The sequence below is a fragment of the Apodemus sylvaticus genome, chromosome 16, assembly GCF_947179515.1.
Source record: "Apodemus sylvaticus chromosome 16, mApoSyl1.1, whole genome shotgun sequence".
Classification (NCBI taxonomy): domain Eukaryota; kingdom Metazoa; phylum Chordata; class Mammalia; order Rodentia; family Muridae; genus Apodemus; species Apodemus sylvaticus.
Window position 1 is genome coordinate 31,319,158 of NC_067487.1, and position 24,504 is coordinate 31,343,661.

Below are 24,504 nucleotides of genomic sequence, written 5' to 3' on the forward strand. Positions count from 1 at the left end.
CCCCTGATTGCGTTTTCACTAGGGAGGGCGACGGTGAGAGGGTTGTTAGTCACGAGGAGGGCTGATGCCTGGATTTGTCATGTCCTCGGACACCTCAGTTTATCAATTTATAGTCACAAATGAGAGCAAGGATATTTTAGGGGGCTCACAACTATTAAAAAAAAAAAGCCTGGGGTAGCGGGTGAAGAATCGCGTTCAAGTTCCTGTCGAAAGAGGGCGTAAGTTTAAGACTAATAGAATTCGAGCACACACTGACGCCCAGCCAAATGAAAGAACATTTAGAAGCATTTTAAATTAACTTCAATTTGCAGGGCTTTGGTGTCAGAACTACCTTGTGCAATACAGCCTGTCCTCGCTGTAAATGTATTTGCTGTGTGACCACGAAAAGAGGGTGCAGGGCCCTCTGGACCTGCGCAGCTTCTCTGGTCTTCACAATCCTTTCCACTCCGTCAGCATCGCCGTGGTAGCTGTGACCAGTGGGACGATTGGGTCTCCCGGGCAGGATCTTTCTGGGCATCCCAGAATATCGGGCATCCTGGAACAGAAGCGCTGGGGTTGGCAGACTGCTTTTCGGTACTTAGGGATTCTCTGGGGAAGATTTGGGGCGTGTGTGTGTGTGTGTGTGTGTGTGTGTGTGTGAGTCCCTTTTAGTTGCCTTGTTTAGCAAATAGTACCTTTGACCGATGCTTTTCAAGATCAGCGACGCTTCCCGGATCGGAGTCATTTTCCCAATATCAGAAGCAACAAGTTTCGTTTTTCTGGTCTGGGTGATCCCGAGGAGGGGCTGCGCACTGGTACTCGATGACGCTGCGCCCACGGTGACTCTAGCGCGTCCCAGCAGCCCAGAGGAAGGGCACCCACGCCGGGTGGGGGAAGGAGCGGTGCGGGCACCGCGCAGGCCAGATGGGCATACCAGCTCTGCAAATGAATCTTCCTGCACCAGGACCTTGTTCCTTGTTCCCTGACGTTGCTCCAGGGATCAGAAAGGTCAGGTGCCGGACAGGACTGGGCGCATCCAGACAGAACGTGGTCAGATCAAGAAAAGAGGTGAGAGAGCCTTTGGAGTTTTGCAACGCAGCCACCACTTTGGAGAAACATCGCCCCTCTGTTTTTGCAGCGTGTGTGTGTGCGTGTGTTTTGTGCATGTGCGCGCGCTCATTTCTTTCCTTTCAAACATATATACATTTTTTTTTTTTTTAAATCCTGGGGCTGGAGAGAGCGGAGCCAGGGAGAGGCGGGGACCTTAGAGTAACGCTGCGTCTTGAGGGCTCCCGCGGGTGTAGACGTGGGCGGCTGCGGCTTTGGGCCAGAGCTGAGCACCGGCAAGGAGTGGGGCTTAGGGACCCGGCAACCGCGAGCAGGCCAGGGGTGCGGGGAGGAGCCCTGATGTAAGAATGTTAATGAGAGGCTCCCCCAGCCCAGCCCCCACCCCTCCCCACCCCCACCCACCCCACCCGTTGCAGAGACAAGCCCGGCCTCGGCGCGCCATGTGTGGTAACGCGCTGCGCCGCAGCCACGCTATTTAAACACCGGCTATGGATCCAGAAACCCGCGCGAATCAATGGGATCAAACGCGAAGGAGGTGCACCGTCAATTACAAGCACTTGGACAAGTTTAACTTTTTTTTTCCTTTTACAAATAAGGCCTTCAAAGGCAACCTTAGCAACGCCCAAATAAGAAGCCACCTCTAAGCCAATAGCCTATGTGCAAAGGGAGGGAGAATATATATATTTATAATAAGTCTATATGTATATTACAGACGCACAGGTTTACATTCTGTGAACTTTTTTTTTCTTTTTTCTTTCTTTGCTTTTTTTTTTTTTTTTAAACGTAGGGACATTGCAGAGCAGTCTTCTCTATCTTTTGGCACGTTACTGAAGGGGGCATTCTGTTTTCTTGGAGCGCCCAAGGGGGCGCAGAGACAGAGGAAAGAAAAGAGCTGGGAGGAAAGGGGCAGGGTGGGTGGGGGGCAGAGGGCGAGCCGGCGGCCAGGGCGAGCGCTTGCTGGCAACACGATGCGGTCCCTGCTGCTGTTCACTTTCTCGGCGTGCGTGCTGCTGGCCCGGGCGCTGCTGGCTGGCGGCGCGAGTAGTGGCGGCGGGGACACCCGGCCAGGCAGCAGGCGCCGGGCGAGAGAGGCGCTGGCGGCTCAAAAGATCGAGGTGCTTGTGCTATTGCCCCGGGACGATTCCTACTTGTTCTCGCTGGCCCGGGTGAGGCCGGCCATCGAGTACGCGCTGCGGAGCGTGGAGGGCAATGGCACCGGGAGGAAGCTGCTGCCGCCGGGCACTCGCTTCCAGGTGGCCTACGAAGACTCGGACTGCGGCAACCGTGCGCTCTTCAGTCTGGTGGACCGCGTGGCGGCGGCGCGCGGCGCCAAGCCGGACCTCATCCTGGGGCCCGTGTGCGAGTACGCGGCGGCGCCGGTGGCCCGGCTGGCGTCTCACTGGGACCTGCCGATGCTGTCCGCAGGAGCGCTGGCCGCCGGTTTCCAGCACAAGGACACGGAGTACTCGCACCTCACGCGCGTGGCGCCTGCCTACGCCAAGATGGGAGAGATGATGCTTGCTCTGTTCCGTCACCACCACTGGAGCCGCGCTGCCCTGGTCTACAGCGACGATAAACTCGAGAGGAACTGCTATTTCACCCTCGAGGGCGTCCACGAGGTTTTCCAGGAGGAGGGTTTGCACACGTCTGCCTACAGTTTCGACGAGACTAAGGACTTGGACCTGGACGACATAGTGCGCTACATCCAGGGCAATGAGCGAGGTGAGCAGGAGCGGGACAAGGGGTCCTCGGCTCCGACCCAGCGGTTCTCGTGGCTTCCCCCCAAACCCCACCAAGTCAGTCTTCTGCAGACCCCACCCTTCCCCGTAACCCGAGGACCGTAGAGGTTGCGCGCGGGGGCTTGTTCAAGTGTGAGCTGCCTGACCCAGGATAGCCCAACGCGGTGGAAGGGGTGTGCCTAGACAGTCCCGGGGAGGTGGACCTGGCCAGTGGAGGGGACGTCTGAGCCGATTGCTAGCGCTGTCCCAGGTATGACAGGTGTGGCCAAACACCAAGGATTTTCCCTCTTCGACAGCTCCAGGGTCCCATGCGTTCCAGGAATTCATTACCCTGTCCATTGCTGTCGCGCGCCCCCTGGGAGAGCCACAGCGTCTGGGGACGCCCTGCAGCCGCGCGCCGCTTCTTGACTAGCTGGGGGGTTGTCCTGGCTTCCCTGACTGCTCTTTCCACACACCCAGATCTCTTTTAAACGCCTTCTTTTAAATTCCTTCCATGCCCCTTCTAGTGTCTTATAAACAAGCTTCTGTAGAAGCACTAAAGTGCGTCGCTGTGTCCGAATTCAGGCGACACTCATTTCCCGCGGGCGCCTTGGGCTTCGTAGCCTCTGAAAGCGCGCAGTGCTGGACTTGGCCGGAGCGCGCGCCGGAGGATCGTGCGCGGAGCCTCCTTCCCACGGGTCCCCTTTCCGGCCCTTTCTCCGCAAGTTGCTGAGGGCTTGGAACAATAGTCAAACTAGACAGAGAGCTCAGGACTGGGGATTGTGATCACGGCTAAGGGAGCGTGGGAATCCCCCGCTGCTGCCCAAGTTTCGGTCGTGTAGATAGAGAGGAAGGAGCCGAATCTCAGCCTAGTGAGTCTGGACGTCCTGGTTGGGGTTCCCAACATTCGAGAAATCCCGCCTTTGTTTCCCCTTGGTGCGCAGGCGCCCAGAATGTCCGTGGTATTACCCTTCCCCCATCCCCCCAGGCCACAAAACTTCCGATGTCCGGGGTACTATCCTGGTGAAACCTATAGGGAGCCGAGACAAGCCGTGTGCCCCAGCCTTGGGCGCAATTCGCATGCTGGAGCCCCGGGCCTGGCTGTTGCGGGGCAGCATAACACTAAGCTTGCAGGCTCAGAACAGGTGAGGTGGGCAGAGAAAGCTTCAAGAGAGGGGTCACAACCGCCTCTCCCGTCTCTGCAGTTTGGCTACTCTAACCTCAAGGTGGTGTAGACAGTGTGGACAGGACAAGTTTCGATCTAAGAACTCCAGGTAGTCTGCGCAGAATCATTGTTAGGTGCGCAGGCAGGGCGTTGGTTATGTAAAAGGAAAGTCCTATGCTATGGTAGCAGATTTGCCCCAGCTGGGCGAATCTTATGGGCGAGAAACCCACATCTCTCTCTCCGCCCCCCTCCCCCCACTTCCAGGCTTCGGGCTACTGTACCCTCTTGAGGTACTGGGTGCTGGTACTCTTTCAGTTCTGGACTTCCAGAGCCTTAGCTAAAAGCTGGAGACTTCCCAGGGCAGGCTGGGAATGGGGGCGTGTCCTCACGCCAGGCAAGATCCGAGCTTTGCGAATCCTGTCATTGCCTTGCTGAACCCAGAAAGGCCTTGGTACTGTGAGTGGCCTGGGACTAGAGGCCTGGTGGATCTGTCTGTTCTGCTGCGGGGGCCGGGGCGCGGGGCGGGGGGGGGGGGGGCTTGAGCCGCACAGTGCTCTTGGAACCTTGATGTTAGGAGAGCCACTGTGTGACAGTGGGCTCTGGGGGCGGGGGGGGGGGGGTTAGGGGACTGGTGTGTTTTGGTTTAAAAGGACTCCAGCCTGCGTTCTTTCCCTATTATTATTTTTAAATATATCAAACTTATTTTAGATCTCCTAGCGTTTATTTTTTTGTTCAATTTAGCAGTGCAAGTTTGTTACTCTGGTGTGTGTATTTTATAGGTGAAATTATTATGATCTTGTGATTCTTTCTCTAAAGTCTGTGTCAGCAGCAATAAGGCAGGTTTTCTGAAATATAAATAAAAGTTTCCGGGCCATCCTCCTCTCAATTTCTTACTCTTTGTAGAGAAGGTTGGGGGCTCTCAGGGCGTGGCCGCTCAAGGTGTTAAATAGTGGGGGTTTAGTGCATGGTTTCGGTGGAGTTTGTGTCTCAGTCACCCGCTGGCTGGCAGGATCCGGGGCTGTTAAACGGAATCCCAGCCTCTTCAGGCAAAGTGGGCTTCCGGTACAGCCATGTCCTGGGGATTCTGGAAGGGTTTAATGAAACAAAGTTACCAGAGTTCCCGGAAACAGTGTCAGACCCATGCAGTAAATGCGTGGCTTCCTTGTAGTGGGCGTTGTGCTATATTTGATAATAGTCACCTTCACTGAGAAGAGGAAGCCATGTCCTCGGAAGAACTCTAGGCAGGGAAGACCATACCTCTGCATTGCAAGGCACTGAACTTGAAACAAGGAGTTAGATGAGAATCAGGCCTCTTTCAACTGCTCTTCTGATCTGGAGTCCTTTTCTCCTGAATGTAAAAACATAACCGATGGCATTTCTGCCATAGAGAAACTTCTACCTTTACGAGCCAGGGCATGCCGTAAAGAGTCCCTCCCACCCCTCTTTTGGAAAGAACATTTCAACTTTAAAATCAAATTATGGATATTTGAATATCTTCACTGGTAAAAAGTGACCTGTGGCCATCTCAATAATGTGACTAAATTTTCTTTTGGCTACATAATGCCCTTTAGAAAAAAAAGTAAACAAACAAACAAACAATCCCCCCCCCCCCCAGTAAATTATTCTTGACTCCTAGGGGGTTTGTCATCTAAGTCAATTGAAAAACTTAGAAAAGTTTAATATAATGAAAAGACACACCTGAGTATGTGTGATTTAATGAAATAACATCAATCTCACAACATGCATTTATATTAGCAGCTAAGATGAGAACATGGTCGATTTCAGCTCCCAGGCGTGAGGGCAAAGGATGCTCAAGAGCCAGCCTCAGGCAGCCTTGAGAACTAGGGAGCAGCAGATGAGATTTCACAAGACGTGGGCAGAGAATACTGGAAAGTGAGTTTTGAATATCCTAGTCTTTAAAAAAAAGGTTTTGTGTTTAATTCCAGATAAAACTTTGAGTTGTAAGAGAAATATTATTTTTTTCCCCAGAAATTCCATGGAAAACTAGACAAGACGACTCCTTAGGGAGATAGCTAAGCTATGCTAATCTTTTACATCCAGGATTGGTCTATTTCATGTACTAAAGGTATTCTACAAATACTTTAGGGAATAGATGTCACTGGCAGAAATATATATATATATATATATATATATATATATATATATATATATATATATATATATATACATACATGCATGTTTTGGGAAATATTAAAAATGAGCCTGCCAATTCTCCATGCTCCTGCTTCTCTCAACCCACCAACTCTTCGTCTCCACCAGGCCACAGGGCTCCTGCCTGGTGTTCTCAACTTGGCTGTCTCTCAGCTCACTATCTACTCTCCGGCACCTCCCTCCCACCCCTCCCCCACCCCAATTCCTCTCACTCATGCAATACCTCATGTACCCCATGGTCAGCCATCACAACACCCAATTTCCCAGTAGAATTAAACTCTTTTTTTCTTTCTTTTTTCTTTTTTTTTTGGATTTGGTTTTTTTGATACAGGGTTTCTCTGTGTAGCTCTCTGTCCTGGAACTTACTCTGTAGACCAGGCTGGCCTAGCACTCAGAAATCCGCCTGCCTTTGCCTCCCAGAGTGCTGAGATTACAGGCATGCGCCACCACCCCCTGGCTAGAATTAAACTCTTAAAGCTTATAGTGAACCAATCAGATTTATATATCAATAAAATCAGAATTTATAAGATGCCAATACAATAGTTTCAGAGCTAACTGACAATGATAAAAGCTTTATCCCAATTATTCTAACCTTATGGTGTCATAACTGGCTGGTTCAAGCCAGGCTGGTTCACATCTGCCTCCATTCTCCTTCCTTCTTCTCCCCTGGGACACTGTTGCTCACTTTCAGCTCCACCTCCCCTTTCCCTGTCCAATTACAGGCCTCTTGCTGCCCTAGTGTGATTGGACAGGGAAAATCTTGCAACATACATGCATACATACATGCATGTACATATATATGTGTATATATATATATACACATGCAATCTTAGATGGGCATGTTGGCACATGCTTGTAATCCCAGTATCCAGGAAGCTTGTGAGTTTAAGGCCACACTGGGCTATAGAATGTGCCTTTTCCCAAAGTATAAACAAGCAAGCAATAGACAAATACTTTGTATTTAGCGCTGGATTTATTTACATAGTTGGCTACTGATCTTGATATATCACAGGAAATGATACATTTACTATAAAAAAGACAGAAATACATTTTTTAAGTAGAGAAAAGTCAGGGTCGTGTTTAGGTGCTTTCTAAGGTGCAAAAATAGAAGTAACTTAAACAAATTGTTTTGTATAAAAACCAGTTTTATTCTTTTAGCCATTGCCCTGTTATGTAATTGGGCCTGGAGAGTGACCACAGAGACAGAAATACTTAATGACTACAAGAACAACTTACTTTTAATACTCTGGTCTAAATGACCAAATAATTCATCAATAGAATTTTAAAGCAAAGAATGCTCATAAATCTCCCTAGCATACAGTACTGGGAAGAAAAGTGCTACAGGCCACACTGTAGAAATAACCAGGGTCTTTGGAGTGGTTAGAGCTTTTGAATAGCAGCAGAAAGAAGGGCATGGTCTGTGCTTTGTAAACGATATTTGTTATTTTGTAGTATAGGAACGGAGAAATCTGCTTTTGAAAGAAATTAAGATTTATTTTAATCCAAGTTAGGTATACATCTATGAGAGGTTAACCCTCGCCCCCCCCCCCAATCTCCCCCAATCCCCCTGTGTGTCTGGAAGAGTGCTTCTCATCCCCTGCTGCTTGTTTTGGACTTACCAGAGCATTGCTTTTGACTCTTGCGGGTGCTCTATAGCAATTTTCCTTTAGAACTCCAAATTGGAAGCTGCTTTTGACTTAATCTTTTCAGTTTTAGGTTTTATCTCTTGGAATCCTTGTGGAAAACGGTTGAGTTTTCGTCTACTATCTGCTAGCTACACATGCAAGTGTGTTCTGTTCTGTCCTCCAGTATGAGCATGCCAACATTTTTGCTTAGCTTGGTGTTGATATTCATGCTACCTTCTAAATGCTGTTCACAGTAAATCCAGTTGAGGATATATATATATATATATATATCCTTTTTGTTTGTTTAGTCTGCTGTGGAGTGACTGCTAAAATCAAATATAAATTCTCTATTCCAGGCTCCTGAGCTGTTTGAGCTTAGTTACTTTCTTGGCCTTCTATTCTGTCATCATCCTGAGCTCTTTGTTTAGTGTTTCCCAAGGCTTCCATCAGCGCACATGTCGAGCCCGCCCCCTGTGTGCCGCCTTTCCTTGTTGGTGGACTACATCCTGCATCCTCCAGGGGCTTTCTAAGGATGCGTGAGTGAGCCATACATTTTGAAACTTTTCGAGACTGAAAACTTCTTCATCTCGCCCTTATACCTAATTTACAGTTCTGCACAGAACTCCATGCAGTGTAAATAATTTTCCCTCCTCAAAGTCTGATGGCGTCACTCCACTGGCTTCTAGATTCTGAAGTTGCTGTTAGTTTGAAGTAATTTATTCTTAGTGTTTATTTAGACTTAGTGTTTATTATTACCACCCTTCCCCGACAAGAATTTTTAGAATCTTCTTCCTGCTATCAGTAGTCCAACACTTTATCACAGTACACATTGCTGTCAGGGTTTTGCCTTATACTTTGGTGTGACCCTTTCCTCAGAAACTCACATCATTTATTTATTTATATATTTGTTATTTATTTATTTACATCTCAAATATTGCCCCTGTCCTGGGGTTTCCCTTGTAGAATTGTTTCCCCTTCTCCTCTGGGGATGCCCTTCCCCCCAGTAGGGTATCATGTCTCTTCAGGTATAGGTGCATCCTCTCCCATTGAGGCCAGACAAGGCAGCCCTCTGCTACATATGTGCCGGGGCCTTGGACCAGTCTGAGTATGATCTTGGGTTGGTGGCTCAGTTTCTGGGAGCTCCCTGGGGTCCATGTTAGTTGACACTGTTCATCTTCCTATAGGTTTGCCATTCCTTTCAGTCCCTCCAATCCTTCTCTTAACTCTTCCATAGGGGTCCTGGACCCCAGTCCAATGGTTGGCTGTGAGTGTCTGTATCTGTGTCAGTCTGCTGCTGGTAGTCTCCTGTCTGCAGGCACAACATAGCATCAGTAATAGAATCAGGGATTGGTGCCTACTCACGGGATAGCGCCCAAGCTGGGTCAGTCCCTGGTCAGCCATTCCTTCAGGCTCTGATCCAGTTTTGTCCCTGCATTTCTCTTAGATAGGAGCAATTTTGGGTCAAACATTTAGTAGGTGAGCTGGTGTCCTCATCCCTCCACTGGGGGTCCTATATGCCTCCTAGAGGTGGTCACTTCAGGTTCCATATCCCTGCTGTTGAACATTTCAGCTAATGTCTCCCACATTGAGTCCTGGGTGCTGCCCCCATCCCAGGTCTCTGGGACTTCCTAGAGCCTCCCTTCACCCCCACCCCCAGCAGCTGCATAGTTTTATTCATTTTCTTGGCCCTTTGGTCTCCTCTCCTGTCTCTCCCCATACCTGATCCTGTAACCCTACTCCCCTCCCCTTCCCCTCTCCCACCCACATCCTTCCCTCCCTCCCTCCCTCCCTCCCTCCCTCCCTCCCTCCCTCCCTCCCTCCCTCCCTCCCTCCCTCCCTGCCTTTGCAACCCATGACTATTTTGTTCTCCCTTCTAAGTGGTAATTCAAGCATCCTCACTCGGGCCTTTTCTTCTTCTTCTTCTTCTTCTTCTTCTTCTTCTTCTTCTTCTTCTTCTTCTTCTTCTTCTTCTTCTTCTTCTTCTTCTTCTTCTTTGATGAATATATTCTTCATTGATATTTCAAATGTTATTCCCTTTCTCAGTCTCCCCCTCCCATAATTCCCCTGGGCCTTTCTTCTTGTTTAATTTCTTTACGTCTGTGGGGTGTATCAGAATCTCATGTCTTTTAACTCTAAGAAAGTTTCTTAAATCATTTCTCTGATTATTTTATTGTCTTAATATTCAGTGTATATTTTAAACTTGACGTCAGACCATCTGACAGGCCTTTACATTTCTCGTCCCCTACTTCTTGTCCTCTTTAAGAAAAATGGCCTTTGCTTGCTCTCCAAAATAACTACTGACTTAATTTTCTTTCTAGATGCATTTTTATTATTTTACGCATATGAGCTTTTGGCCTGAGTGTATGTCTGTGTGTCACGTGTCTGCCTGGTGCTCTCGTGCCAGAGGAGATGCTGAGCCTCCACATGGGTGCTGGGACCTGAACCTGGGTCCTTTGCAATAACAAGAAGCGCTCTTAACCACTGAGCCAACCCCCAGCGCTTGTGTTACAGTTTTCATTTCTATGACCACACTTTCAGCGTGCCCGAGGCTCACTTTGCTCTGAAGAAAGAACCTAGCATACCCCTCTCCTGTTCTAGCTTCATCAGTGAGATAATTTGTTACTTTCCTTCTTGCTGGGACAACTAAGAGCTCCTTTTTTTTTTATTTTCTATATTCTTTGTCCCACCTTCCCATAAGTCCCATAAACCCTCTTCCTTCTGCTCGTTCCCCGATCACCCCCCTCCCACTCCTCTGTCCTGGTGCTCCCCTACAATGCTGCATCAAGCCTTTCCAGGACCAGGGCCCTCTCCTTCCTTCTTCTTAGGAATCATTAGATATGTGAATTATGTCTTGGGTCTTCAGAGCTTCTGGGCTAATATCTACTTATCAGTGACTGCATTCCGTGTGTGTTCTTTTGTGATTGGGTTACCTCACTTAGGATGATATTTTCCAGTTCCAACCATTTGCCTAAGAATTTCATGAATTCATTGTTTTTAATAGCTGAGTAGTATTCCATTGTGTAAATATACCACATTTTCTGTATCCATTCCTCCATTGAGGGACATCTGGGGTCTTTCCAGCTTCTGGCTGTTGAGCTCCTTGAGAGATGAGGAGGGATGCTAACCCACTGGAAGCTTTCTTAATGGAAGTCCAAGGGCGGGAAAGGAGATTTACTGTAATATGTATGTACAGACACCACCTGGAATGTGATTAGCTCTCTTAATTAACATTTAAATCCATTCCTGTGTGCTTCACTCCCTTGATTTCAAGAACATGCTGTGATAATGAGAAGCCATTTATGGGGGACAGTGTGGCACCCAGATGGGGAAAGATGACACCTCATGTCACAAGTTAAAGTGGAACCGGCTTAAAAAAAGGCTACTAAGAAGCACACAGCATCAGCCATTATCCGTTCTTTCTGAAGTGTAATATTTTACTCTCAAAGAAATAGTTATGTATTAAAACTGGGCTGGTGGCACATGCCCTCAATCCCAGCCTGTGTAAGGCAAAGGCACGTGGATTTCTGTGATTTGCAGACATTTGCAGCCTGTTCTAAATAGCAAGCTCTAGGACAGAACAGGGTTACACAGAGAGGTGCTGTCTAAAAAAAAAGTGATATTTATATAATAAAATACATATTGATACAACAGAAGCAGTCTGCAATGACTCCCACCTGTGCAGGGGATTGGCAGACCAGGTTTCTCTGTTGGTCTCACCTATTGTTGGAGGTGTGTGGTCTGGGGAGCTAGTGAGTTTTCCTTATGTGACACACTTCTGAATGGTTCTGCACACTTCCTAAGTTGTACCTGCTTCTCTTAAATCACTTGTGCTGGTTAATGTAAGTCGGTTACTGTATAAAAACAATGACATATGAATAGGAACAGAAACCTATCTCAGAAAAATATTTCAAAAAAATATTTCAAGCCTTTCGATAAATTAGATAAAGGAAAGTTTGCTAAAAGCCCTCACAGGTCAACTAGGTGTGAATGAGACAACCCCGAAAGGCTGAGATACACCATAAAAAACCAGGGCTCTTTGTTCTGATGGCTTTGTCGTGATAATAAATGAGATGAAGTGGTATTGCTTCTACTTGATGATGATGTGTTATGGATTTGGATTATTTAAGAGAAACAATGTCCTGCACCTGGGAACAAGGTTTTTCAGTGTTTGTTTTTGCTTTTTTTTTTTTTTTTTAAGCAAACCATATACTTGACACTAAATGGACAAGATTGAGAAGAATGAAAGTCTAAGCAAGGAGACAAACGTCACTGTCTAGCACCCTTTCTCAGTCACAAATTGGTAGTAACACTTCAAGAAAAAAAATCATCGGAAGCCGTGTGGAAATAGGGGGGAAGTAAAGAGGCAAAGCAGGAAAGTAAAATAAAACGGAAGGCCCGGAGTCTGCCCGGGACTTAGGGATGCCAGTTCTGTTCTCTGGCCTTGGTACAGTCTGGTTTATCTTGAGCGGGTATAGCTCTCAAAAGGATGCTTAGGTGCCTTTGGATACTTGAATCACCCCACCGGCTTCCCTGATTCCTGTCTTTGTAGCATCCTACTGCTTATAATTTGGTTCCCCAGTTAACATGTCTAGATAGAGGCCATATTGAATGGCCTGTGTCCATGACCATTCTGGCCCCCATGGAAGTTAAGCAGTGTGCAGATAATCTGTTTATGAATATCATGTAGACTATTTGCCCAATGCCAACAGAATCAGTTTCTACAGGTAGACATTGAGACACTGAACTCTAAAGAGTTGCTACAGTGAGGAGAGCTCATTAGTAGACAGCCGATCGGAGCCTCACAGGTCCCTCTGGAGATGCCGATCCTTGGAATCTGTACTCCTTGCGCCTGCCCGGCTCCATCCTCTTATTAGCTATTTTATGAGCTATTTATTAGCTATTTTCCCCTACCTGTGATTTTTCCATTGAAGGAGTTTGATCTAAAATGAGGGCCCAAATTGGTAATTAGGAGTTTCTTTGAGACCGTCTTTATTGAGACATCTTGGGAATTAAAAACACAAAACAAAACAAAACCCAAATGTATAATTATAATTCCAAAAGAAACAATACCAACTCTCACAGTTATGGGCTTCAGGTGTTTTGTATCATCTCAAAACCGTGTTTTCCAGTGCTGTTACCACGTTCATGAGGCTTTTCCGTAGCTAAAAGTGTCAGTCATATCCTGGCGCTCTGAGCTAATGTGTACAGTGAATGAGAGACACATCAATAGGAGCCCAGGCCTTTATGCCAAGGCTGTTCCAGCTCAGACTGCAATTTGCTTTATGTCTTTCAGCACCTATACTTTTACAAAGAGCACACACATCTCAGGGGGCTGGCACGAAGCATGGTAAGCCAACTTACAGCACCCAAGACTCTGTGAGTCTCCTCTCATTCTGTGTAAGAAGAAAATACAGTTCTCCCAGTCATGGGGTCTGTGAACCAAGAACCATCAGATTGGCTGGACAGTGGCCAAGTCTCCTCACTTCACTGTAGCCCGTGTCTCGCTTAGGCCACAGGCAGCAATCTCTTAAAAATGCTTAACGTCTCTTATATTTGACAGTGTGACTACAAACTGATACAACACGGACTCTGTGTGTGTGTGTGTGTGTGTGTGTGTGTGTGTTTGTGTGAACACTACTGGTATGTGACTGCATAAACATACAAATAAAGTTAATATAAATATTAACTTATGAAACCTTCAAGGGTGATTTACAGGATCATGCTTCTATACTTCTAAACACTTGGTTTTTTTTGAGGCAAAGTTTCATTTAACACAGACTGGCCTCATATTTTGAGGATGACCCACACAGCCCTGAGATTACAGGTGTTCCTGTTCCCAGTTTTATGTGGTGCTGAGGGGCTGTGGGCGTTCTAGGGAAGGATTCTACGGACTGATTCATATCCCAAGATTTCTCAAAATATGGAAGAACAAGGATGTTTTCATAAATACAAACTACAGTAATAGTCATAAAACAAGAGCTTTAATGTGAACCTATTCTGTGAACTAGTTACAGACCTTTAGTCAAATTTCATCAGCTGTCTCCTGATGTTTTTATAGAAGATCTTTTGCTTGCATTTTAAGGTCTAGAATCCTTTTAAGTAGCATGCATTACTTTTAGCTTTCTCTTATTTTAAGTCTCTTGCAGTTTAGTAAGTTTTATGAGCCTGCCTTTGTGCCTCATCAATTTGAGTATTTTAAGGGGTATGACGGATGGGGTCCTCTAGGTTGGGTTTGTAGCTGTTTCCTCCTGACCAGAGGCACTCTACCTAGTTGTATAATTTCTGGTCTTTTCTGTGTTCTACCCAGAGGCTGTTGTGTCTGTGTTTCTGGCTCCTGTCTCTTGGTTTTGGTACTATTTGGTACATCTTATTTAAAGTTTAAAAATTATGTATTTCCCTTTGTTCCTTTTAGGTATGGCTTCGTCTTAGGATTTTAGCTGCTCATAGCTAACTGTAGTTTGAAAAATGTAAACAAAAATTTCTACAAGCCAACAATTCGTGAGTTTTAAGTTACTTTTGTTTTAGTATGTTGCTATAATTGTTCTATTTTATTATTAGTTACCACTGTTGATCTGTCAGAGTGTCTGACTTAGAAGTTAAGTTTTGTCATAGGGATGTATGTTTAGGAAAAAAACATAGTATGTTTTTCTATCCAACTTTTGGGAACCCCACGGGATGTGTGAATGTCCCTCCTGTGGTAAGTGGTGACCATGTAGTAGGTAGTTTATGAGGAGCTACTCAGGACTGTATAGACCCATTCTGCACCTGTTGCCCTCTGGTTGCTTTGGCCTGCTTTCTGCCTTCTGCGTTTGGGTGGCTCACACATTGTTTCTCTCCCCAGTGGTGATCATGTGCGCCAGTGGAGACACCGTTCGGAGGATCATGTTGGCAGTGCACAGACACGGCATGACCAGTGGAGACTACGCTTTCTTCAACATTGAACTCTTCAACAGCTCTTCCTACGGTAACTGTTTCCAGCTTCTCCAGCACTGTCAGTGTGTCAGAAAGAGGAGTGAGGAAGAGTCGCACACTTTAGTGAGGCCCACAGACGCGCTTTCGGTTACTGCGGGAGCCGTATTTGATTCTGGAAACGTGTGATTCTGAGCACTCCCATATATGATACCTCATGGCTTCTCAAGCTTTTCATCTTTTCTGAGACTCCACTGGGAGAAACAGACACCACATACCTGCGGTGTCAAGGAAGTTCTGTGTGCATCAATGTAACCCATTCCTAACTCCACAGAAATGTACATGCAGGCACCAGATGTCAAGGTCATGGTGGACTTCTGGAATAATTTAGGTGTGATTTGGGGTAGAATTTTAGGTAGCAGGAACAGATTAGAACAAAATGTTATAGGAGAGGTTATGGCAAGGTATTGCCATCATTTCATAAAATTTTAAGTAATATAATAATATGTGACTATATATAATATGTATTCATATTACACATGTGTTTCTTATAGGCAGCAATACAAAAGAAAATGACGATCATTGCAAGTTGAGATAAAAGCACATGGAAGTTTTTGTCCCTAACCCCATTTCCTCACAGCTTACTATACCTCAATCTTCTCTTAAGTAGAATTTCATGAGCCACAGATATATAGGTCAAAGACATCTGTGATTCCTTATAATGGATTTAGGGAAACTCCCAGGCTCTGTATAACAAAGGGTTGGTTTTTAAAATTAAAATAAGTATTTATTTTTGCCCTATTTGGGTGTTTTGTCTGCATATATGTCTGTGCATCACCTGTGTGCAGTGTCCAAGGAGGCCAGAAGAGGGCGTTGCATAGCCTGGGAGCTAGTGTTACAAACTGTTGTGAGTGTCCATGTGGATACTGGGACTTGAATCTGGGTTCTCTGGGAGGATCCAGGACTCTTAACTGCTGAGCTGTCTCTTCAGTACCTGTGGAATGGAGGATGCTTAAAGGACTCATCTTGATCCCAAATCCAAAGCCTTTTCCTTCCACGGTAGTTAGGACTCTCATGAACGTAGTCATTTCAGGACTATAGGACAGTTTCTCAAACACACACAATGTCTGCTCAAAGCGCCAAAGCTTTAGAGCTGTAAACATGCAGATTACAGATGGCGTGTTTATTGGCGTGCTCCACTTCCGAGCGCTTGCTGAGGATGTACAGTTATTTAGATGGGACCCAAGCCTTTAAACATTCACTGTGGTTTCCTGCCCCGATTTCCTGGTTTACTTAAGCAGTGATCGTTGTGTATATACAGATAATATAACACACTTCTCCCAGGGATAAAGAAAAGTTGATGAGACAAAAGCAGCCCCTGTTTCCTGTGGTGGACAGCAAGGGGGGTGTGGTGCTTGCAGAATGAATACAGGATTTCATCCTACGCAGTAGCATTCTGGGATTTCCCTCCTTCCCTCTGATCTGTTAAGTGGAGTGGTGTTCTTGCTTATTGACTTAAGGCCAGAATATTGTAATGCCAGTAGCTGTAGCACTGAGTTCTTTAACACAGGGATAAAAGCAGGTTAAAGGAAAACTACCAATTCTGTCTTACAAGGTGAAATACAGAGTTTAAAGTGATTAGTTCTTCTTAGAAGGGGGATCAAAATACCCATGGCTCACAGCCAACCAATGGACTGAGACTGAGCATAGGGTCCCAATGGAAGAGCTAGAGAAAGGACTCAAGGAGCTGAAGAGGTTTGCAGACCCATAGGAGGAACAATAACATGTACTACCCAGCACCCCCTGAGCTCCCAGGGAGTAAACCACCAACCAAAGAGTACACATGGAGGGCCCATGGCTGCAGCTGCATATGCAGCAGAGGGTGGCCTTGTCAGACATCAGTGAGAGAAGAGGCCCTTGGTTCTGTGAAGGCTTGATGCCCCAGTGTAGGAGAATGCCAGGTCAGGAAAGCGGGAGGGGGTGATAAGTAGGGGCAGGGGGGATGGGATAGGGGTTTTTGGAGGGGTAAGGAGAAAAGGGAATAACATTTGAAATGTAAATACAGCAAATATCTAATAAAAATGCTGAATAAGCAATTGCATGTTTAAAAGAAGTGATGTGTAAGAAGGCATGCTATACACAGGCACGTTTGCACGCATTACACATGTAGTAACGGATGCAGGCACTACTACTAGGATTGCTTTCATCCATAGAGAACACTTGTGTGGCTTTACCCTGTTATAAAAATACATGAGCATTGCAGAAAATGTGGAAAATGTATACAAAAAACTGGAAGGAAGTAAAAATTCTGCAGCTCAGACAGAAAGTTATATTGGCATTTCTTAGAAATATATATTGTCTATTCTATGTATGTATATTTCCCAAGAATAATTTTCAGTAAAGTGATAATATTATGGTACAGATGCATAGTATACCTTCGATCAATCTCTATTTCTTAACACTGCTTCCAGCCTTTTGTTAAGAACAGAATATGCTGAATAGTCTGATGTAGATATACACTTATAGTCATATATATATATAGTCATATGCTTAGATATATACACTTATAGTCATATACTTATATATATACACTTACAGTCATATACTTATATATATATATATATACTTATAGTCATATGCTTAGACATATATATACACTTATAGTCATATACTTATATATATATATACTTATAGTCATATGCTTAGACGTATATATACACTTTTAGTCATATACTTAGACATATATATATATATACTTATAGTCATATACTTAGACATATATATTATATAGCATAAATTTCTAGAGGCATAAAGCTGCCTTAATGGTTATATGCAAGCATTGTTAGGAATTGGCACTGTTTCTCATACAGAGTTTTACCGATTTATATTTTTATATACTAATGATGATGATTTATATATCCTTTATCAGTTTTGCAAAATATAACTTTATCAAAATTTATTTTTATGTCCATAAGCAAAGTTTCTGTAGTCTTAATTTTTTAATAATCTGTTTCTGTGTGTGTGTGTGTGTGTGTATGTTTATGTGTGCGAATGATGTGTATGTATGTGTGTGTGTATATGTGTGTGTGTGGTGTGTATGTGTGAGAGTGATATTTGTGTGTGAGTATGTGTGTGCACCTGTTGTGGCATGCATGTGGAGATCAGGTGACAATTTTATGGAGCTGTTTCTCCTGCTTTTATGTGAGTTCTGTAGGTCAAATGCAGGTCATCAGGATTGGGTAGCCAGGCCTGCACCATTGTGGAAGCCCATTGTTATTTATTAATTTTTCAATTTGTATTATATCTTATGTGTGCAGGCTTTTTGTCTGCATGTGTGCCCACGTACCACTGTGTGCCTGGTGGGTGCCTGAGGAGGCCAGATGAAGACACTGGCTCCCTGGAGCTGGAGTTGCAGACAGTTGTGGTCTGTCATGTGGGTGCTGGGAACCAAGTCTGAGTTCACTGAAGGAGCAGCCAGTGCTCCTCACTCTGTGCCGTCTCTTCAGCAACCCCTCAGTTTTATTTTTAATACACACATTTAAAAATTAAATTAAAAAAAAAATTTAAATTAAAAAATTAGAATTTAAAATGTTAGAAACATAAAGTTAACCACTTTTTTTTCTTTCTTTTTTCTTCCTTTTTTTTTCTCTCTATGTAGCCCTGGCTTTCCTGGAACAGCTAGACCAGGCTGGCTTTGAACTCACAGGGGTCCACTGGACTGTCTTCCAAGTGCTGGCATTAAAGGTGTATGACACCATGCCAGAGCAAAATTAACTACTTTAAATAATTAAAGTATTCATATGTTAGAAACCTTGTTCCATGGGCTCAAGTTTTGGTTTCTTTTTTTAATTGTTTGAAATTTCTTTCTTTCTTTTTTTTTTTAACATGAGTGTGGCCTGGCATGTAGGCACAAGTACCACATGTGTGCTTAGTGCCCACAGAGGGCAGAAGAGTGCATCTTTCTTTGTTGTGAACCACTGTGTGGGGCTGAGCACCCAATTCAGGACCTCTGCGAGAGCAGCCAGTGCTCTTAACTGCCAATCCACCTCTCTAGCGCCAGTTTTTATCTTCTTGAAAATTTAATTGCAAAATGGTTTTACACAAATCACAATGAATACTTGATGCTTCTGATTAAATTTAATTCTTTTTTCCCCCACTGTATACTTGTTCAGGCTTTGGGCTCTGTTCTCAACTAGCCCGAGCGACTTTCCTATCTACTAACTCTTAACTGCTAAGTCCTCAGAGTTAACAGCTTCGACCTTAATCTTTGAAAAGTGAGTTAATCTGTCCTCCTCTGCGGCCTTAGTCTGTTCTAGTGACTCATTCATCAGGCTGAGTAACAGATAAACACAAGAGTGGATTTGGGTTAACTACCCAGCTGATGTCATGAAGCACAGTAAGCATCTAACAAATATTTGTCACATTCATTATTAGTCTTAATTTGCTCTGACTCCTGCACACAGAATGTTAAAAACTGTAGATAAGTTGTCAAGCTTTTCTCTGATGTGTGTTTTACACGCACATTTCAGGCGATCCATTCTGCTGCTGCATTCACGGACTCACAGGTAATCCACCCCATGGGTGCTCGCATTATGAATCATACCTGTAAATGAATAATCGTACATTCAACTACAGTGACACACACATAAAGGTTTCTTATATCTGAAATCACTCTGTCTGCGGGAAGTGCAGGATAGGGATCTGATTCCCCAAGACCATTGGGGTTACAAATGTCTTAGGTTTCCTGTCTCCATTTTCAATTATCAAAGATGCAACCACGACTCCACAGGTCATTCTTTAATTCTGCTCAAACCAAGTCAAGAATACCCAGGGCAAGGGGAGATCCTTCCTGCTGACTGTTCTTTTTGTTGGCTACCACAGAAGCTCTACTCCAGCTTGTATGGGGTTGCCTATCCCTGGATAAAATTTGGAATTGTATTCTCAGTTGGACTCCTCAATATCAAAACTAGTGTGGGATTCTGGGAGAAAGGAAGGAGGGAAGTCGGCTGCAGTGTGGTGCCTTTCTGTGTCTTCCCTAGACCCTGAAGCATCTTTTTCCTCAGAGCAGACATGAGCAATGACATCTTTCATTCTGGAGTTATCGTTATAAGGGGCTTCTTTGATAATCTAAGCCCCCATGATCAGAGCTGTGATTCCAAAAATTCCTCAACACCCAGTTTTCCCTATGGTTCTTCATACAAACTGTACATTTGTTCTACATCAGCGGTTCTCAACCTTTCTAAGGCTGTACCCCTTTAACACAGCTCCTCATGTTGTGGTAATAACCACCAACCATAAAACCGTTTGTTTCATCACTACTTTGTAACTGTAATTACAGTTACAGTTGTGAATCGTGATGTAACTATCTGATATGTAGGATATCTGATAATGAGACCACAAAGAGATCATGACCCACGGGTTCAGAATGGCTGTTCTAGAGGAGGGTCATCTGTTGTCTGTACTTTTAGAAAACACAGTTGACAGCGTGTCTCTACTTTCTCTGATTACTGAATGCCTCGATCTTTGTGAGTCCTCAGAATCATCTCCAGACCTGCCTGAATTTTATGGCGATCAGAGTTCACTGTATAACATGGGGGAATTAAAGTGTTTGAAGAGATTTTTAAGACTGTACTTTAAAAAAAACATCTAGAGAATAGATGATAGTATTGTTTTACAGGTGCCTTCGTAGCATATACTGGTAGTTCTCTCTGGTCGTATTAGCCTCCTTATTACCTTCTCTGAAGGTAAATAGTGGGAAGGTGCTTACACAATCCCAACTGCAGCACGAAGATTGTGGCTGTGCTCACCTTGCCTTCCTGAGAACGCAGACAGCAGAAACTCGGGTGGGGCTTAAAGTCAAATCAAACACAGATACCATAGGAAGCACTGCATTTATAATGCTTTGCCATAAAGACAATATAGGCACATTAAAGTCAATTTGGAACAAAGAGGAAAAAGAAAGGAATTCTCATATATTCCTTTGGCTGTAGTGGTTGCCTGGCAGTGTGTTAGGACTTCTGGGTGTGCTGTGTTATTCTTTTCTTTTTTTTTTTTTAAATTTATTGATATATTTATTTACATTTCAAATGATTTCCCCTTTTCTGGACCCCCACTTCCCGAAAGTCCCATCAGTCCCCTTCCCTCCCCCTGTTTTCCCACCCAACCCTTCCCACTTCCCTGTTCTGATTTTGCTCTATACTGCTTCACTGAGTCTTTCCAGAACAAGGGGCCACTCCTCCGTTCTTCTTGTACCTCATTTGATGTGTGGATTATGTTTTGGGTATTCCAGTTTTCTAGATTAATATCCACTTATTAGTGAGTGCATACCATGATTCATCTTTTGAGTCTGGGTTACCTCACTTAGTATGATGTTCTCCAGCTCCATCCATTTGCCTAAGAATTTCATGAATTCATTGTTTCTAATGGCTGAATAGTACTCCATTGTGTATATATACCACATTTTTTGCATCCACTCTTCTGTTGGAGAAACATTTTAAAAAATGCTCAACTTCATTAGTCATTAGGGAAATGCAAATCAAAACAACCCTGAGATTTCACCTTACACCAGTCAGAATGGCTAAGATTAAAAATTCAGGAGACAGCAGGTGTTGGCGAGGATGTGGAGAAAGAGGAACACTCCTCCACTGCTGGTGGGGTTGCAAATTGGTACAACCACTCTGGAAATCAGTCTGGCGGTTCCTCCGAAAACTGGGCACCTCACTTCCAGAAGATCCTGCTATACCACTCCTGGGCATATACCCAAAGATTCCCCAGCATGTAATAAGGATACATGTTCCACTATGTTCATAGCAGCCCTATTTATAATTGCCAGAAGTTGGAAAGAACCCAGGTATCCCTCAACAGAAGAGTGGTTATTCTTTTCTTTTAAATCTATGCGTTGTGCGCTGCAGATGCAGGCTTAAATCTTGGGGTGCTTCAGCTTTGAGGAGCTGCACACAAGTTGGACAAGGCTTATGCATTTGCTCCCGTTTCTATGATTAATCTACTGGATCTGTGGTCTCCTCATTTGTAAGTGTTGGCTTTCAATCTTTGCAATTGCTGTGAGGATTGAAGGATACCAGGCTGCAGGCAAAGCAGCTACACGGAGCTGAGTGGAGTATTGATGGGCATGTCTGGCAGCCTAGCCCCTGGCCTTGTGAGGCGCTGGGGTTGTGGGGAGTGGGTAAGAGGGGCAAGATGAGTGCTTTTCCTTTACAGACAGCCACCAGAGCAGAAGAGCCACGAGGCAGCCTAGGTGAATGACAGGCACTCAGTTCTTGGGCAGATTCTGTGATATCCCTTTGAAGGCCTACTGTGTGCTCAGTGCTGGTAGGTGCTGGGAGTTGCAGGATGTCCCAGTTATTGGAGCAAAGGCAGCAGTCATTGGAGCTGTTGTCCTGGCTACAGAATTGTTAAGCATGGGCTGTCTTTCCTTTCGTACACTTTCTTGATTTTCTTCACTCAGTGCAAGCTCGAGTTCCTGATTTATTATTTAATATTAATTAATCTAATTTAATATTAAAGCCAAACAAAGCAAGGCAAAGCATATGCTTCCTTTACTCTGTCATTATGGAGAACCATTTTCTTTTCTACCCTACTTTTCAGGAGCAGACTTCTCCTCCTCCTTCTCCTCCTCCCCTTCTTCCTCCTTTTCTTCCTCTTCCTCCTCCTTCTTCTTCTACTTCCTCCTCCTCCTCCTTCTTCTTCCTCCTCCTCTTCCACCTCCTCCTGCTCCTCCTCCTTCCCTTCATCAAGACAGTTGTGAAAATACCACACTGTGCCTGAGAGGTGGCTCAGTGCTTAAAAGCTCTTCCAGCCAATCATGGGGATTGGGGCTTAGAACCCGGTACTCACATAACAAGCCAGGCATCCCTAATGTGCCTGTGATTCCAGTTCTCAGGGTTTTGATGTCATCTTCTGGCATTCATGCATGTGCAGGTGTGCATAGACATTCATAGCTACACACATGTACACCTCAACTCACATAGACAGACAGGCACTCACACAGACTCACGCAATTTTGCTTCCTCTTGCTGTGGTAAGATAACCTGACATTGTTGGGAAGTCAAAGAATTTAGAGTAGCTTGTCACCGTCCATTCACAGTCAAGAGCACAGAACAGTGAACTGATGTCTGCATGCGGTGTGCAGTTCTCACTCACACACAATGCAGGGCCCTGGTCCCGGAATCAATGCCACCTGCAGTGGCTCTGATTGAGACTTCATTCCCAGATGATTATAAGTTATGCCAAGTTGGTAATTAAATAACCATCAAAATGCAGAGAATTAAAAATTACATTAATACCCACCCCTCTCCTGAAAGTCATTTCCTCAAGGTCACAAGTAGCTTTCTTGACAAATGTTTTTAGTCTTGGTGAGGGCCATGTCTCCAAATAACACAGACTAATGGCACTTCCTGTTATAGTACTCCCTACTTCCTTCCTATGTATTCCCCTTCCTTCTTTCCTTCCTTCCCTCCTTTCCTTTTTCCCCCTCCCTTCCCTCCATCATTCCCTTCCTCCTTTGCTCCCTCCCTCCACTCCCTCCCTTTCTACTTTCCTCCCTCTCTCTCTCCTCCTCTCCCCTCTGTTCTTCTCTTTCTCTCTTTCCTTCCCCATCTTGTTCCACATCTCTCACCTTTTTTTTTTTTTGCACATGGCTTTGCTTAATTGCCCAGACTGGCTTCAAACTTGTCATTCTGTAGCCCGGCCCTCTGAGTCCAAGCATTATAGGTGTACACTACCACACTGGGCTAGCCACATTCTATTTTGTGTTGCTTGGGTGACCACTGGTCACATGTCACATGTGAGTGACTATTGAACACTTTAAATGTGGCAAAGGTGGTGAAGGAGCTGGATTTTAAGTTAATTTGCATTTAAATAATAACACACGCAGCTGGTGGCTGCCACGTGGGATGCCCTAGCTTCAGGGCAGCCAAGGGATGTTTCTAACTATTCCTTTCTGGGAATCTTATGCTTCTGGTTTCCAGGCCTCTGTTAAATTTCTGGTTCTGTTAGTGCCTCTGTATCTCCTGTAACTATTCCTGCTCACTAGCAACCGTCTGTGTGCAGCCCACTCCTTCTCAGCCTGTGCGTTCTTCTTTAGGGCAGGTGCCCCTGGGCCCCAACCCTGATTTATGCACGATTAACATCCACTGTTGTTTTGAGCCATACTCTCTCTGGCTTCAGACCTGTTTCCAACCTTACCCTGGTGGTGTCCTTTGGGCCTTCTGAGGTCACTTTGGATCTGCAGTGACACTAACCCACACTATCATTTCTCCCCCTTCTTCTCTCCTCCACTTTGCTGCTTCTTTCAAGGATCACTGTTCTTCTCCTTGATGCCATCTGTGATGCGTCTCCCTCTCTGTTGACCGTCCCTCCCTAACCATTGCAGAGTTTGGGAATCCCTCTTGTACAGTTATTTGTTTCCATTCTCATGGGTGCTATGTCTTTTTATGATTATGAAAGTAGAAACATATTTATTGTTTTGAAAAAAAAGTACTATCATATCAAAATGCCAAAAAAAAGAAGAAAAGAAAAGGAAGGAGAAAAAGACAAAGAAAATAGAAAAGTTCTTAGTGAGCTTGACCTCCTAGAGGGTCTGCTTTGTGCTTTTGGCAAGTGACTTCCCGCATACAACCTCTCTTAACCTCTTGCCTGGATGACTGTGGCTGCGAATGTTCAGTGTCTCCCCACTCTAATCCACTGCTATTTCCCAAGGCATGCTCCTCTCCTGTCATTCTTCCGTTCTGCTCATAAATCTCCAGAGGCACCTAGTTGTCTGCTGAATTAAATTTGTCCCCACTGATGGGACACCGTGCCAAATCGACCTTTGCTTTCCTTGTGCCCAACAGCCCCAGTATGGGAGAAA

The 24,504-nt window shown here is 44.9% G+C and overlaps 1 protein-coding gene across 4 annotated transcripts in view; it reads left to right on the forward strand.

Moving 5' to 3' along the window:
• The first annotated feature begins 480 nt into the window (after positions 1-480).
• Npr3 (natriuretic peptide receptor 3) overlaps positions 481-24,504 on the forward strand; it is a 71,316-nt gene continuing 47,292 nt past the window's right edge. Inside the window, exons 1-2 of one of the 4 annotated variants that reach the window (XM_052160097.1) lie at positions 481-573; positions 14,569-14,691. In XM_052160097.1, coding sequence (XP_052016057.1) covers positions 14,577-14,691 — 115 coding nt within the window. In that variant the 5' untranslated portion in view covers positions 481-573; positions 14,569-14,576. Of the gene's footprint in view, positions 574-949; positions 1,048-1,445; positions 2,770-14,568; positions 14,692-24,504 lie in introns of those variants that run through there. The other 3 variants (XM_052160096.1, XM_052160095.1, XM_052160094.1) reach the window with 3 other exon arrangements.